We start from the raw sequence: 13596 nt of genomic DNA on the forward strand, positions 1-13596 counted from the left end.
AAGTTGCCCACCGAGCGCGTCTCCCATCCCCCTCTAATCCTGCTTTCGATGATGACCATGACTGCGTCCGGGAGTTTTACAGGAGAATGTCTTTTCCAAACTCAGTGCGCAACGGAGGATGCCTTTTCCATCAAGGGACTGAAGGGATGGGACGCGTATGGACTGTGTTAATACGATGAAGTGATGGAAGTGTTGAACTGGCCAAACGCAGAAGTTTCGTGATTTTGTTTTTCTGCCTTGGTGACGAGACAATTAAGCCAATAAAGCGACTAAACAATCAGAAATGACGGGTATCAATTAGAAAACCATGCTCTGTTCATATCCATGGAGAGATGGCATGCGCGCTCCTCTTCAGTCGACTTCTTCCCTTCTCACACAGGCTCACAAGAACATCCGTTTGTTTGCTATCCCTTTTCCTTTCATACTTGTGCTACTGTGTATTATTCCCTGCCGATAACATCATGCCAAAGTCAGGGGATCAAACGCCCAGCTGCCAGCGCGTCCTGGCTGATGGAGGCAGAAGGCGCCTTCAGAAATCCCCATCCTGCGTCTTGCAGCTGGATGAAAAACCGGGCAGTGTTGAGGTGTCTGACCAAAGACGTCCTTCGGCTCTTCACGTCGTAAGGAACGACACCCCCAGCGCAGCGATGGGTAATTTAAAGTTTGGGAATAAAAAGTTACCGAATGCCATCATAGTTGGTGTTAAAAAGGGAGGGACGAGAGCTGTGCTGGAGTTCATAAGAATTCATCCTGACGTGCGAGCTGCTGGCACCGAGACACATTTCTTCGACAGAAACTATGACAGAGGCCTAGAGTGGTACAGGTAAGAGCATATCTCACCTGCACAGGTGCATGTCTATCTGCTTCAGTGCACATGTGATATGATCTTTAAATAAGTAACCAAATCAACTTAAAACAAATGACCCGACGGCAACAGGGCATTTGCTAAGTAGTCAGAGGATGTGATGAATTGTTGAAGGTTATTTTGGGACACAACAGTGGATAATTAGATTGAATTACACCAGAGAATGTGTTGTAACTATACTGGGGTGAATGATTATTAAACTGAATTAGTGAAAGTGTGGCATTTTCATTTTGATGGGGTCCTCAAAGGCTCCTTGGAGTGTTAGGACTTAGGAGCCAGGCTGATAGTCACCTGTGTTTACATGATCTTAAATGCATGTACCTGCTCTCTCCAAACTAGCAGAATGATATGAAACCATATGAAAAATGATATACTACCCAGTTAGACTGTTGCGCTTCATAATCCAAAAGATGATGATTTTGCTAATATTAAGCTCCAAATGGAGTACAAAGGGACTTCGTTGTAGCTGTTCATGCAGCTGCAATTAATTTTTATGTGTCTTTCTTTTCTTTCTTTATTCATTCTCTTAGTAGCTTAGTTCTCACAAGTGCTGCCTTGCCAAATACTGACAAAAATTCTGTACTGATGGAATTTTTAAAATGCTAGAAATGATGATGAAGAAGAAATAATTCAGGGAGACACAAAAGCTGAGATAAATGGCAGCCTCTGTCTCCTACCAGTTGTATACGAGTCCTGAAAATTAAAAGCTTGTTTCACATAAAAGCAGCTTCTTATTGTGAAAACTGTTGCTGCATGTCATAGTTGTCCCGCTCTCCCTCTCTGGGTAAACATTTTGGATCTGTTTTCAGTATCTCCACTCATTTTACAATCTTATTGAAAAAACCTTAAAGGCCGGAGCTCTGTCTGCACTGGCAGAACAGTGGTTCTCTTTTTTTTTGGATGTACTGTAGAGCAATTCATCAGAGTTCTCATAAAATCTAAACTCAGGAGGCAAACAGTGTAAACTGCCTTGTGCAGGCTTATTGTAGCTGCCAGGCCTCTGAGCTGTTGTCATGTTTGTTTATGTTAATTGTGCTAACCTCTCAAAGAGAATGATTTATAGATTTTAAAATGCTACATGAAGCACGTTTAACAAAGTGCAGCCCCATTAAATTGCTTTGTATGAAATAGTCAGATAGTCTCTCTATAAATCCCATATATGAAATATTCACATTAATATTTCAACTCCTTAATTACAAATTTAAACCAAATGCACACATGAACACACACACACACACACACACACACACACACACACACACACACACACACACACACACACACACGCACACATACAAATCTTCTTCCAAGAAGCATGTAGCATGGAGGAAGGATGTGCATCAATAATATTATAAAATAATTATAGACTACAAGTATCTCCACTAATTGGCACGACTCTTCAGGACGGTTGGACGGGTTTTTATCTCAGAGATGTGTCTTAGAGAGGTGAACCCTGCCTGTTACCGTAGTCTGATTGTCAGCTGTCAAAGCTTCAGAGAAAAGGTCAAATGCCAACTCACTGACTTTTGAGGATTGCTTTTAAAATAAACATTTGCTTCCCAGCAACTCTTGTGTAAAGGCTCATCAATAAAGGCCAAGCTATTTTTCTGAATAGTCATGGTTGCTTAATATGCAATCGAGTGAGCTGCGGGCATCTTTTGTTCAATACAATCTGGAAACAGAAAAGATGAAGGAAAAGGAGGAGTGATGAAGGTCAATAAATTTAACTTGCCACGCAGGGATGCATCAGATGGCAACTTGTCTGTCAAGAACACATTAAATTAAACTAAATAATGGCACAAGCAGCACTTAAGACTAGATTGTAGAGCCAGGTGGGCTGTCCTTGGTAAAGGCAAGCTGTTTTTTGAAAGAGTTTTGGAAATAAATTTCACAAAAATGTATACGCAAAAAATGTATCTGTACTCTTTTATATGGGGTTTTAAACTTGATATGATAGGTCAGTATGGTGCTTCAGTGTTCATTTTCCAGCTGGTTCAATCAACTTTATGCCATAGAAAATATTATATATTATATATATAGTTAAATTCTCTAGATAGTCTGGACATGATGCATGTCATGTCATCTGTTTTTGTTGGCCAAGTTGCCATTCATGCATCATCCAAATGTTGCTGTTAAAGCCATTATGTATGGGATTGAAGAAGGCCATACTGGCCTACTTTTCAGACCCAGAAGTAACCCAACAGAGTCACTCTGCTATACATGTTCTGTTTGCATTTATGGTGATTTATTACTCCTGAACCATGCTGGGTGGATGCACAAGAGAACTGTCTGCGAGACAAGTCTCCTGTGACAACAGAGTACTATGACTTTGCGTCAGTGCTCCTATTATCATTTACATCGAGAAACTGGGTTCACAGCCAAACTGGAGCTTCTCAGTTAGGATGGTTTTGTGCCTTTGCAACTCACTTGTGTAATCTTGCCCTAAATAGACATCTAATACAAGCCTTTTTCTTTTTGACAGAGTGGATGCAAGGACATCATGTCCTCTGTGTCTGAATCTCTTAGTCTTTGCGGTAATTTAAGCAATTCAAAACAGCAGTGCAAGAAAATATGATGAAAAGACACTTAAAGTAATGTGAATGTAAATGAGAAACCTCTATCTTAATGGAACTTTTACTGTGTGTTTTCATTTTTTTATTCAGAGGTTTAATGCCAAGGACTCTTGAAAGCCAAATCACAATGGAGAAGACACCAAGCTACTTTGTGACTAAAGAGACGCCACACCGGATCTCTGCTATGTCCCGAAATACCAAGCTCATTGTGGTGGTGCGGGACCCTGTCACCCGCGCAATATCAGATTACACTCAGACTTTATCCAAAACGCCTGACCTGCCGAGCTTCCAGGAGCTGGCCTTCAGAAACCAGAGCTTGGGCATTGTGGACACATCCTGGAATGCCATTCGGATCGGCCTGTATGCTCTGCACCTTGAAAACTGGCTCCGTTACTTCCCCCTGGCTCATATCCACTTTGTTAGCGGAGAGCGTCTAATCACAGACCCAGCAGGGGAATTGGCTCGGGTGCAGGACTTCCTTGGGTTAAAACGTATTGTCACAGACAAACACTTCTATTTCAACCGCACCAAGGGCTTCCCTTGCCTTAAGAAGCCTGAGAGCAGCGGCTCACCCCGCTGCTTGGGCAAGTCCAAGGGCAGAACTCATGTGCAGATAGACAGAGATGCTATTGAACAGCTGCGAGACTTCTATAGACCCTTTAATGTCAAGTTTTATGAAATGGTGGGTCAAGATTTCAAGTGGGAGTAGAGGTTTGAGACATATTTTTAAAAGATACGAGAGAGATTTGTGTATTCCACAAATGTTATTTAAAAAAATGGTTGGCCTAGAGTCATTTGTCATGTCTACGCTAGATAGCCAACTATCAGCAGTCTCCAGACAATTTTCAAGTAACACAGCAAAAACAGTATTATTCTTTGCAGTGATGCTAATGACACTAAATGAACAGAGCAAATCTAATCCAAGTTGACATTGCTTTTGCACTCGTATGATGATATATACCAGCCAGTGTCAGCATACAGTTTGTTGCTAGATGTAGCCATCATTGCAGCTTCAGGATAACATGATTGCTGCTCCTGTTACTATATATTCTTGCTGACTAGATTCCCCATTTGCTGACTGTTGTTTTGTTTTTTTAAGGTGGAAATTCCAAGAAATTAGGGAATTAGTTCCTCTTAAAACCTGCTTCATTAATCAGTGCAGGGTTTGAAAGCGAGACCTTGGAAAATGTCAGTGAAGTCTTCAGGGAGAGCAGAATTAAGCTGCAGCACTGTGGTGGTAAATCTGAAATGTAAAGCCATAACACAAGTATGAACCACATAATATTACTTTCTGTAGGTCTAATCAGTTTCTGTATAGTAGTAAAAGATTTCTTTTACACTCTCTCCAGCATGAACCAGATATGTTAGCACAGTATACGCTGAAACATGAAGCACTTCACTTTGTGCAATATATGTGCAAAATCCATGTTTATATTTTTCTTACAGAAGCATTTAATCACTGCCTTACCCACAATGCTTATCCATTAACTTCATTAAACGAAACAGAAGTACAAATACATCTAATGAAATTATTAATTCTTATCCTATCTGACATTGATAAATTGTGCAAAAATGCATGTTGAATCACTTGTTTCTATCCTTCTACTTCTTGCCTTTGCTTAATCTCAGTTTCACCAAATCAAACATCGGTCTCCTTTAAGATGAAAACAGGCATCATAAATTAAATTTGAACCTCAAACACGGTCAAACTCAGTTCTCACACAAATCAGACAACTTACAGTTTTTTTTTCATTGTTCACCCTTGCTGCCTGTGAAAACATATGCCTTGAGGTTTATTGCATTCTGTGTGGTTTGTTGTGTGCCTCGGTGGTGGTAGGTGGATGAGTGGGTGTAGGTGTGATGAATTTCAATCACTTTTCAAAGACAAAGGAGGGAAAACCTAGCTGTGGCAGGTTATCAAATAGATTTTGGGACTGCATGTCACATGATTGCAGTGAAAACTTTGGATTTGGCTACCTGATATGAATACTAAAGCCTGACCGAGCCTGAGCCAGGCTGGTACAACACCACAAAAGAAAAAAAAGAAAAAGCACTTTGTGATGCACCAACAGAGATTTGAGGGTTTAACTTATCATTTGAAGCAGTGTGTATTGAATGACACCAAGCACATTATATGATATTATGGGAAACACTTTAGATTACAGCCCACAATTATCTATGACAATGATCTATAGATAATTCCAATATAATTACAAGTATTGTGTGTGCCTCCAAAGCCTGATATATCTTATTTCTCTATGCTGTAGACCTCCGCTATTATCCAAAACTATTAAAAACATATCAGTGTGTCACACCACTGCAATAGACGATATGTTCCTTCACCCCAAAGATTACGGTCCTGTTAGTTTGTTTAGAAACGGCTCCAAAGACTTATAACAGTGATCATGTTTTCAGTCTCCAGAGTATAGTTCTGTGTAAAGCAAATGCCACTGCACATTAGGGGATTCCTGTGGCATTCCCGCAGGATGGGAGTCAGTTTCTCTATTCATCATATGACCGGGACAGGACAGGAAAAAAACAGTCATCAAACGCAGCAATAGCGAGACAGAATCATATAACAATAAGTCCGTTTTTTATACATAAATATGCCATTCTAATATGAATAAACACTATTTTTTTATTTTCAACATAATACTAGTCATTCTGTTGTCTTTTTTCATGCTTGTTTATTCCCTATTCTCTGAGCTTTTGAGTAAGTCTGAAATTTTAAACAAGCTCCTGAGTGTCAAGAGTGACAGTGTTAAAATTCCATACACTGTATGAAACGCATGTTAAGTAGTTATCAAATACACCAAAAATCACCTCTGTTTCAAAACACAACTCAGGAATAGAATGGGGCGGAGGTCATTCTGCCAGAATCTGGATGCAACAGAATTTCTTTTCTTTGTATTTTTGTGGGAGTGGTATGGGACTGAAGTGCAAATCCACTCCCACGTCACCCTCATCCACGCATGTGCAGGAATGTGGTTCAGTTAACAGAGATTCATTAGCTTGTTGTGCTGTGCATCTCAACCCTTTGCCTTTGTCCTTAAATTCTTTGAGAAATAAACAATGTAGTCAGTGTAGGAAGGTTGTGATATGTAGCACAGCAAGCTAGCAACACACTATAAATGGAACCACATTTCTGTGAATATGCAGTGGCTTCTGTCTTACACAGAACTACTCTTCAGAAGCTGAAAATGTGATCACTGTTTTAGTCTGTGGAACATTCCTTGCTCGTAATCTTCAGGGAAAAAGGAATATGTCATCAAATGCAATGGTGTGGTTCATTGTTTACAGCACAGGAATACTATATATCAGGTTTTGGATTTTTACACAGTTTTTTTTAACAGATTTATTAACAATAAAAACATCCAGAAAATCAGCAGCCATACCCTTTAAATACTGATGAAATAATTTGTTGTTGTGTCCTATCATTAGATTATAAGGGGCTGAATACATACACCTTAACTCACAAAACTCTATTGAAAACAATGTTTTTTGAGCTATTCATAAATTGAACAAATGAGGTGAATTTTCTCTTTTCTCTATCTCAGTATGCGGGCTGTAAAATAAAGTGGCCCCTTGTTCACCCCCTTTTCACTGTAATTATAGTGTATTTACAGGGTATTTTAACATAATTTTAAGTGTAACTGATACTCTTCACAGTTCAAAAACTTGCTGTGCTCACTACACACAGCATTGGGAAATCAACAAATTTTGATCCTACATAAGACAAAGCCAAGACAAAGATATACAGACTGTAAAGGTCCAATGAAGTTCTTATAAACAGAGTCGCTGTCTTACTCAGCATTTCCATGTGCATGTTAGAACATTACAATGCAAAACAAATTACTCCCACAGTGGGGAAATTGAGGACAGACAACAGGTAGGACAATAGCAAAAGTCATACACATCTCAAGGCAGTACAAGATAACAAGAGAGCACAGCACCATGAAAAATAGTGTTAACGTCAGTGTGACTGTACTAGTATATACAGTATGTTAGTGGTTTTATATGACATCAGCATCAACATATTCATGGATATCAAAATTACCACAATTTTCAGTACAACTGCAGTACTAGTCATCAACATCCTATCATCTTCGTCATCATCAACAGTGACAGTCAACGACAATGTTCATTAAAAAACTTCACCTGCAGCGGGTACAAAGCACTCCCTGAATCTCTCTGAAGAGCACCTGGGTATAACAAGTCTGTCGCTAAAGGAGCTCTTGAACTGTGAGAATCTGTTTTCTTAAGTGATAATACTCATTAATAATGATTTTGCTCCCAGTGAAATGTAGGACACATAGCTCCTCTCTGTTATCTACATACCTCAGAAGTCTAGTACTTTTATCTGTTTGAATACTACTTCATCTGAAGCCCTCTTGAAATTTGCATGTAACACAGTTTGCTTTGAAGATTCCTTGGTGGTTCGCATAGAAATACAGAAAGTTGAGCTCAGGAAGCAAAAAAAAACCCTGTTCTAACTTTTACTCCGCTATGTGTTCAATCCCTCTTTTCCTCATTCTTCTGCTCTTCCTCTTTCCTGCAAATGGTCACATTGCATTGTTAAGAGAAAAATCATAAAAGATGCTCCCTTGTCTGTGACCCTCAGCCCAGACATCTGCCCCCTCCCCTCACTTCACTGCTCCTCTTTCACTCTTTCGCTGTCCCTCTTTTTCTCTCTCTCCCTGTCCTAACATTCATTAAACTCATACCTCTGATGCCCTTCTTGTCATCATGCTCGCCAGCAGCTCATTTCTGTGGCTCATTGAGCACACACAGGTAAGCGTCTATCCAGTCGTCAACTGTGAGCGGCAACTCTCTGTGGTACACATGGGTCCTAATTAGGCCTGAGGGCTGGAGAGGAGCAATCCCCTAGAACAAGCATCAGCCAGAGTCTGATTAGACTCGCTAGTGAATGGCTCTCCAGAGATTGCTTGCAGGTCAAGTCTCTCTCTCTCTCTCTCTCTCTCTCTCTCTCTCTCTCTCTCTCTCTTTCTCTCACACACGCACACACACATGCTCAGCTTTCTTTTCAAATATCAATTCCCTCAGGAGCCAGCCCATGCAAATCATGAAATCCTTTGCATTTCGGAGCACTATTACGTGACCTATTTGCACTCGAACTAATGAGGTGCATGTTAAGCTTAATGAGTATTTGTTAAAACTGATGTGTGAATATTGTGCTGATTAATATTTTGTCTTACTGTCATGAAACATTATCACTAATCCCCACTCTAAGGTTATGTTTAATGTGTTGAATTTTTGGATTACATTTTTTAATCAAAAGATTTCTTTACTGATATTTCAACAGCACAATTCACATCATTTCATCCCTATGGAACGACCTGCCTGGTAATTATTAAATGCTCAAAATACCTGAAGCAGATGAAGGGATGAGTAATGCTTTGTGTACTGTTGATAAGCACAAGTTATTGCTGTGGCAAATAATATGTGAAGGACTATAGAAGATAAATATTGTGGGGGGTTTTTTAAATCTTTTTGTCTTTCTGTCCTTGGAGGACTTTTTCAATAGTAGGATCTAATATTGATTAACGCTTAAAGCAGCGCTATTGCTTTTTTTTTTTTTTTTTTTTTAATTTGATGACGAAAATCAGAACACAAAAGGTCTACTGTGCTCTAAAGCACCAAAAAAATAACTAAATAAAATCTACAGCAGCTGAAGGCAGACTTTAAGTGTTTAAATGTCACAAGAGATAATGTAGTTCATCTCTTACAGAATCCCTGTTGGTTAATGCAGCTGCAAACATTCTCTCTTTTGGATATTTAATGAGCTTGGAAGTAAGACAGAAACAGTAACAAAGGGTTATAATCAAAGGGAATCTTTTCCCGAAACGTTAAGGATTTTTACATATACTGCATAGCAATTGTTAACAATGTACAACAACTGTTAATGGATGCCTACAGAAATCTAAGCTGCACCGAATTAAAGCAGAACATGTTCACACAGCTCTCCTCATCCCTTGCTCGGGATTTTCACAAGATAGAACAAGGTTCCCTGGTATCCGAGTGAGACGGCAGCTGACACTGCAGAGGCAGAGATACAGCAGTGTACCTCGCACAGTTCTAATGCCTCAGAATACTTTAACTTCTACAGCCGACAGGGTGTCCCAGTGGCTGAAATCACCAGTGGCTTGGGAGCCAAATTAAAATGAAGGGCTGACAACTGGCACTGTCTCAAGTACATAATGATACATGTTCTACAACTATTTGCAGACCAATGTTAGAACTGCAGTATGTAGGGATGACACTTAATAAGCGTGAGCATGTGATGTGCTCTATTAAGCTTATGGAGGCAACTAGGGGAGAGAGAATGTGAAGTGTAGTAGAAATATATTTTTTAGATGAGATGTAGGCCATATTCTTGGTGCACCTACTCTGTTATTTTATCACCCATGGCCAGTCTAAAAGTTGCATTCAGATCTTTGAATGTGCTGTATGTAACAAATCAACGACCACCTGCACGCCCCTTTTTAACTTGTCTCCAGCAGAGAGTGAGAGGAAGATGGCAAAGATGTGATATTTTGTTGGGCGCATGCCCTTTCAAGATTCAGATCTGTGAAATTCTGTAAAGTCCTCCAAATTAGAAACAGTTGTTCAGTGCCATCTCCTTGTTGTTGTATCTGTTTGTCAGACTAGTGAGAGCCTGTTTTCTGGGGAGCAACTAAAGTGAGGTAGAAAGCTGATTAGATTGGAGGAGTAGTCAGACCTCAGCATCTCTCTCACCAGGAGATGTGTTCTAATTAGGGTGCATGCCTCGTGTCTCACTGAGGAGAATAACAAGCCTCATCCCAAAGCTGCCTCGAGATGAACCTCACATCCGCAGCAAACCAAAACACATCTGATGTATCAGCAACCCCTGGACTCCAGACCACACCTGAGTCGACATGCAGTGCATTAGGATTTTGATGGGGGTTCACGTCGTGTGACAGCATTTTCTAAGCAGGAAGCCCTGCAAAGCTGGAGAAAAACTGAGTAAAGCCAGAGAGGCTCTGCCTCCTGTTTTTAATGCCCAAACAGTTATTTCAGGTAATAAACACATTTACAAACCCAAATTATTAGCAAATAGGAAATTACAGTATATCAGCAGTACAGCCACTATATTTTTCAACATATGGAGTAGTCTTGACTTGTATTACACAATAGTACATAAAATAAATTATATATATTAGATCAATACTTTATGTGAATGTGTCTATATTTATTGATCTACTGTGATGTCATTTTTATCAACAGGCCATCTTCAATCATATTCATAATCTCATGAAAACTGCCTGCTCATCAAACTATTAGAATTAATTGTTAATAAACGTATTAGTGAATATCAAAATTAGACAGTAAAATTCTGCAGTGCTTTACTTTGCAAAGATTTAAATTCAGACAGTTAATTTGCAGTTTTTGTCTATAAACATCAATGCACACTTGTACACACACACAGACACACACACATAAACACACACTCGCACAGCGGAGGATGGTCCAACCTCCCCTGGCGGCTTGTCTCAGATTGGATGTCAGATGCTGGAGACAGCTGTACTCATCACAGCTTTTGTGCATACATTACCTTTTATGTTCTTCCAAACACTAATTTATCTTCCTCAGAAAATCAAACAGGACATACATTCACTCATCATTCCTCTGGAAAATTGGAACTTCCAGAAAGTGTGCTGCATGTAAGACAAAAATAGCAAATCTTTCAGCTGGGTGGTAATTCAAACCCCATCTTTGACAGAGTGTATGCGCAGATTGTGTGTGTATTTGTGTTGTCTGTTTGTGCACGCTTTTTTTTTTTTTTTTTTTTTTTTTTAGCAGAGATGGCTTATGAAATATCAAAGTGTGTTATTTGCCTCCATGAAACTCCACAACATCAAAGACTTCCCCCCCTCTCCCACAAGAACCCAAGAACCTCGAGTTTTTTTTCCCAATCAGCCTCGCCTGTCTTCCATCTCAGCATTGCTCAAAAGGCAAAAGCCTCTAATGATACAAGATACAAGACGAAGAGACTGCTGCCAACAAAATGGGTGAAAAAAATGCATCAGCAACTAAACAGGCACATTTTGGTTGATGATTGACATCCCTGCATCTTTTTATTATTCCTGTGATGTTCGTCCAGACACACTGATGCCAGAAACTGTGGCCTCACACTTTGGCTGATGCAGCAATCTGGTGATATGCGCATCTCTGCCTGCCAACCACCTGGCTGGAAGACGCATAATCAACCTCTGAGTCAATCACTCCTCACACAGCCAATGGTGTAGGATGAGTGTCAGAGGAAGCGTGGTAGACATGCGCTGGCTGTATGTCCAACTTTGACACTTCACACCTTGCTCTCTGGCATGCTGATGTATTGTACATCTGTATTGGTGAAGCCTTGAGATTCCAGCTACCCACTACTGTGCATTATGTGGGAGAATATGCATCATGTGGGAGGAATATGGCTGCTGGGTCTTAGCAATTTTACAGGTTAATGTTTTAGTATATATATCTCTGCTATCTTGGGCAAAAAGAGCACTTATCTAGCTACCTAAAATGTTAATGAATTAAAAAGAAGCTTGAGAAAAACATTAAAATTAAATCTTAAATTGCTTGCTGAGAGGATGATGGAGGACTCTGTTATAACAGATTATATCCTGCATGATTGCTCTAGTGCAAAAAAATGTTCCTGTATCTATGATTTTGAAACTAACTATACAATTGAACACTAAACCTGATGGGAGTTGCCTCTAGTCCACAAATAAGAGGACAGTCTCCTTGGGTGTTATAGTTGTTTTTCAAGGCACCACTCAGTGCTTGGGGTTATGTAATTCAGCCGTGGATGTCCCGCATGACACATCATGTATATTGCATCGCCTAAAAAGCAGCTTTCTCTCCGACTGCACTCAAGGCCTGCTAGATTTTTCATCTCCAATTAAAAGGGAACCAAAGTACTGCATCACTGGACTCGAGAAGATAAATTATTGACATGCTTGCTCCTGAAACAAGTGAATAATTGAATTTGTTTTTCATTTGGAGGAAAAAAAGAAGTCTCACGTGGAGAACGCATTCATTGCTTGGTGTGATGGTACGTATTTAGATGCTAAGATGATCAAATGAATAATGATTGTTTAGGATATTGGTCATTTTGTTAATGGCAATTTTTTTTAAACAAAAGACTCCATGACAGAGACCAACAGGAAGAAATAGAAAGTAATAAAACACCAAAAACAGCATCCAGAATGTATGAATATATGTTCTGTTTTATTGCCGTTTCACAGATCTAGTGTTGATTGCTATCAACTGGACCAAAATCCGCTCAGGAAGACAAATAACACAAGTGATGAATTAATTACTCTGATTTAAGAATGCGCAAATATTTGTTTTCCATTTCAGTCATCAGTGTAACCTTTAAGGACTTCCTGCTTTGTGAAGCATTAAATGAATTTATATGAATAAATTCAAGATTCATCGTTTACTATCTAGCTAAGGACAAAACGGTAAATATTTCCTTCCATGGTAAACATTATGATTTAGCATTGTCATAATTAGCAATTTGTAATTTAAAACTGGCCTATTGCCAAACGTAAGTAGCAATTAAAGAATGTGAATGCTAAATTGCAGCTTAACAGTAGCACAAGAAGGGTTATAATGTCTAAAAACTAGCTCAGTAATGTCTTTATAGCAAAAGCTGCAGTTAGCTAACATTAGTTAACATTAGTCACCATAATGTACAAGTCCACATCTGGAAGGGGACTACCCATTGGTCTGAAAGCCCATTATTCCGAAACCTATAGTTTGAAAAATGTCCCATTGGATCAAAAGCCCATAGTCCAACGGCCCAAAGCAAGAGCCCACTGCTCCGAAGGCCCATTGCTTTTAAATTACACACTCTGGGATTGAAGTTCAGTGACAGCCAGCCTTACTACTTCTTTCCAGACACCACATATAAATACGTATAGCCCGGAACATAAGTAATAACATATGACTTTATAGTACTCATAAAGAAAGACTAAAGTAAGATGTGTAATGCCACTGTTTGACATTCTGAAACACCACCAGTAAAACTCAATTTGTATGATTTCAATAAATCAGAGTTCTGCTTTGTGAAACATGACATCAAATTTAGCAAAACTGGGTGAATTTTGAAAAGTC

At 39.4% G+C, this 13596-nt stretch overlaps 1 protein-coding gene across 1 annotated transcript; it reads left to right on the forward strand.

Annotated features, from left to right (window-relative positions):
- Nucleotides 1-332: 332 nt before the first annotated feature.
- Nucleotides 333-4147, forward strand: LOC128381536 (heparan sulfate glucosamine 3-O-sulfotransferase 2-like). Its single transcript, XM_053341563.1, has 2 exons — nt 333-823; nt 3529-4147. The coding sequence occupies exons 1-2, from the start codon at nt 333-335 to the stop codon at nt 4145-4147; spliced, it is 1110 nt and encodes a 369-aa protein (XP_053197538.1).
- The last annotated feature ends 9449 nt before the right edge of the window (nt 4148-13596 follow it).

The sequence above is a fragment of the Scomber japonicus genome, chromosome 20, assembly GCF_027409825.1.
Source record: "Scomber japonicus isolate fScoJap1 chromosome 20, fScoJap1.pri, whole genome shotgun sequence".
Lineage (NCBI taxonomy): Eukaryota > Metazoa > Chordata > Actinopteri > Scombriformes > Scombridae > Scomber > Scomber japonicus.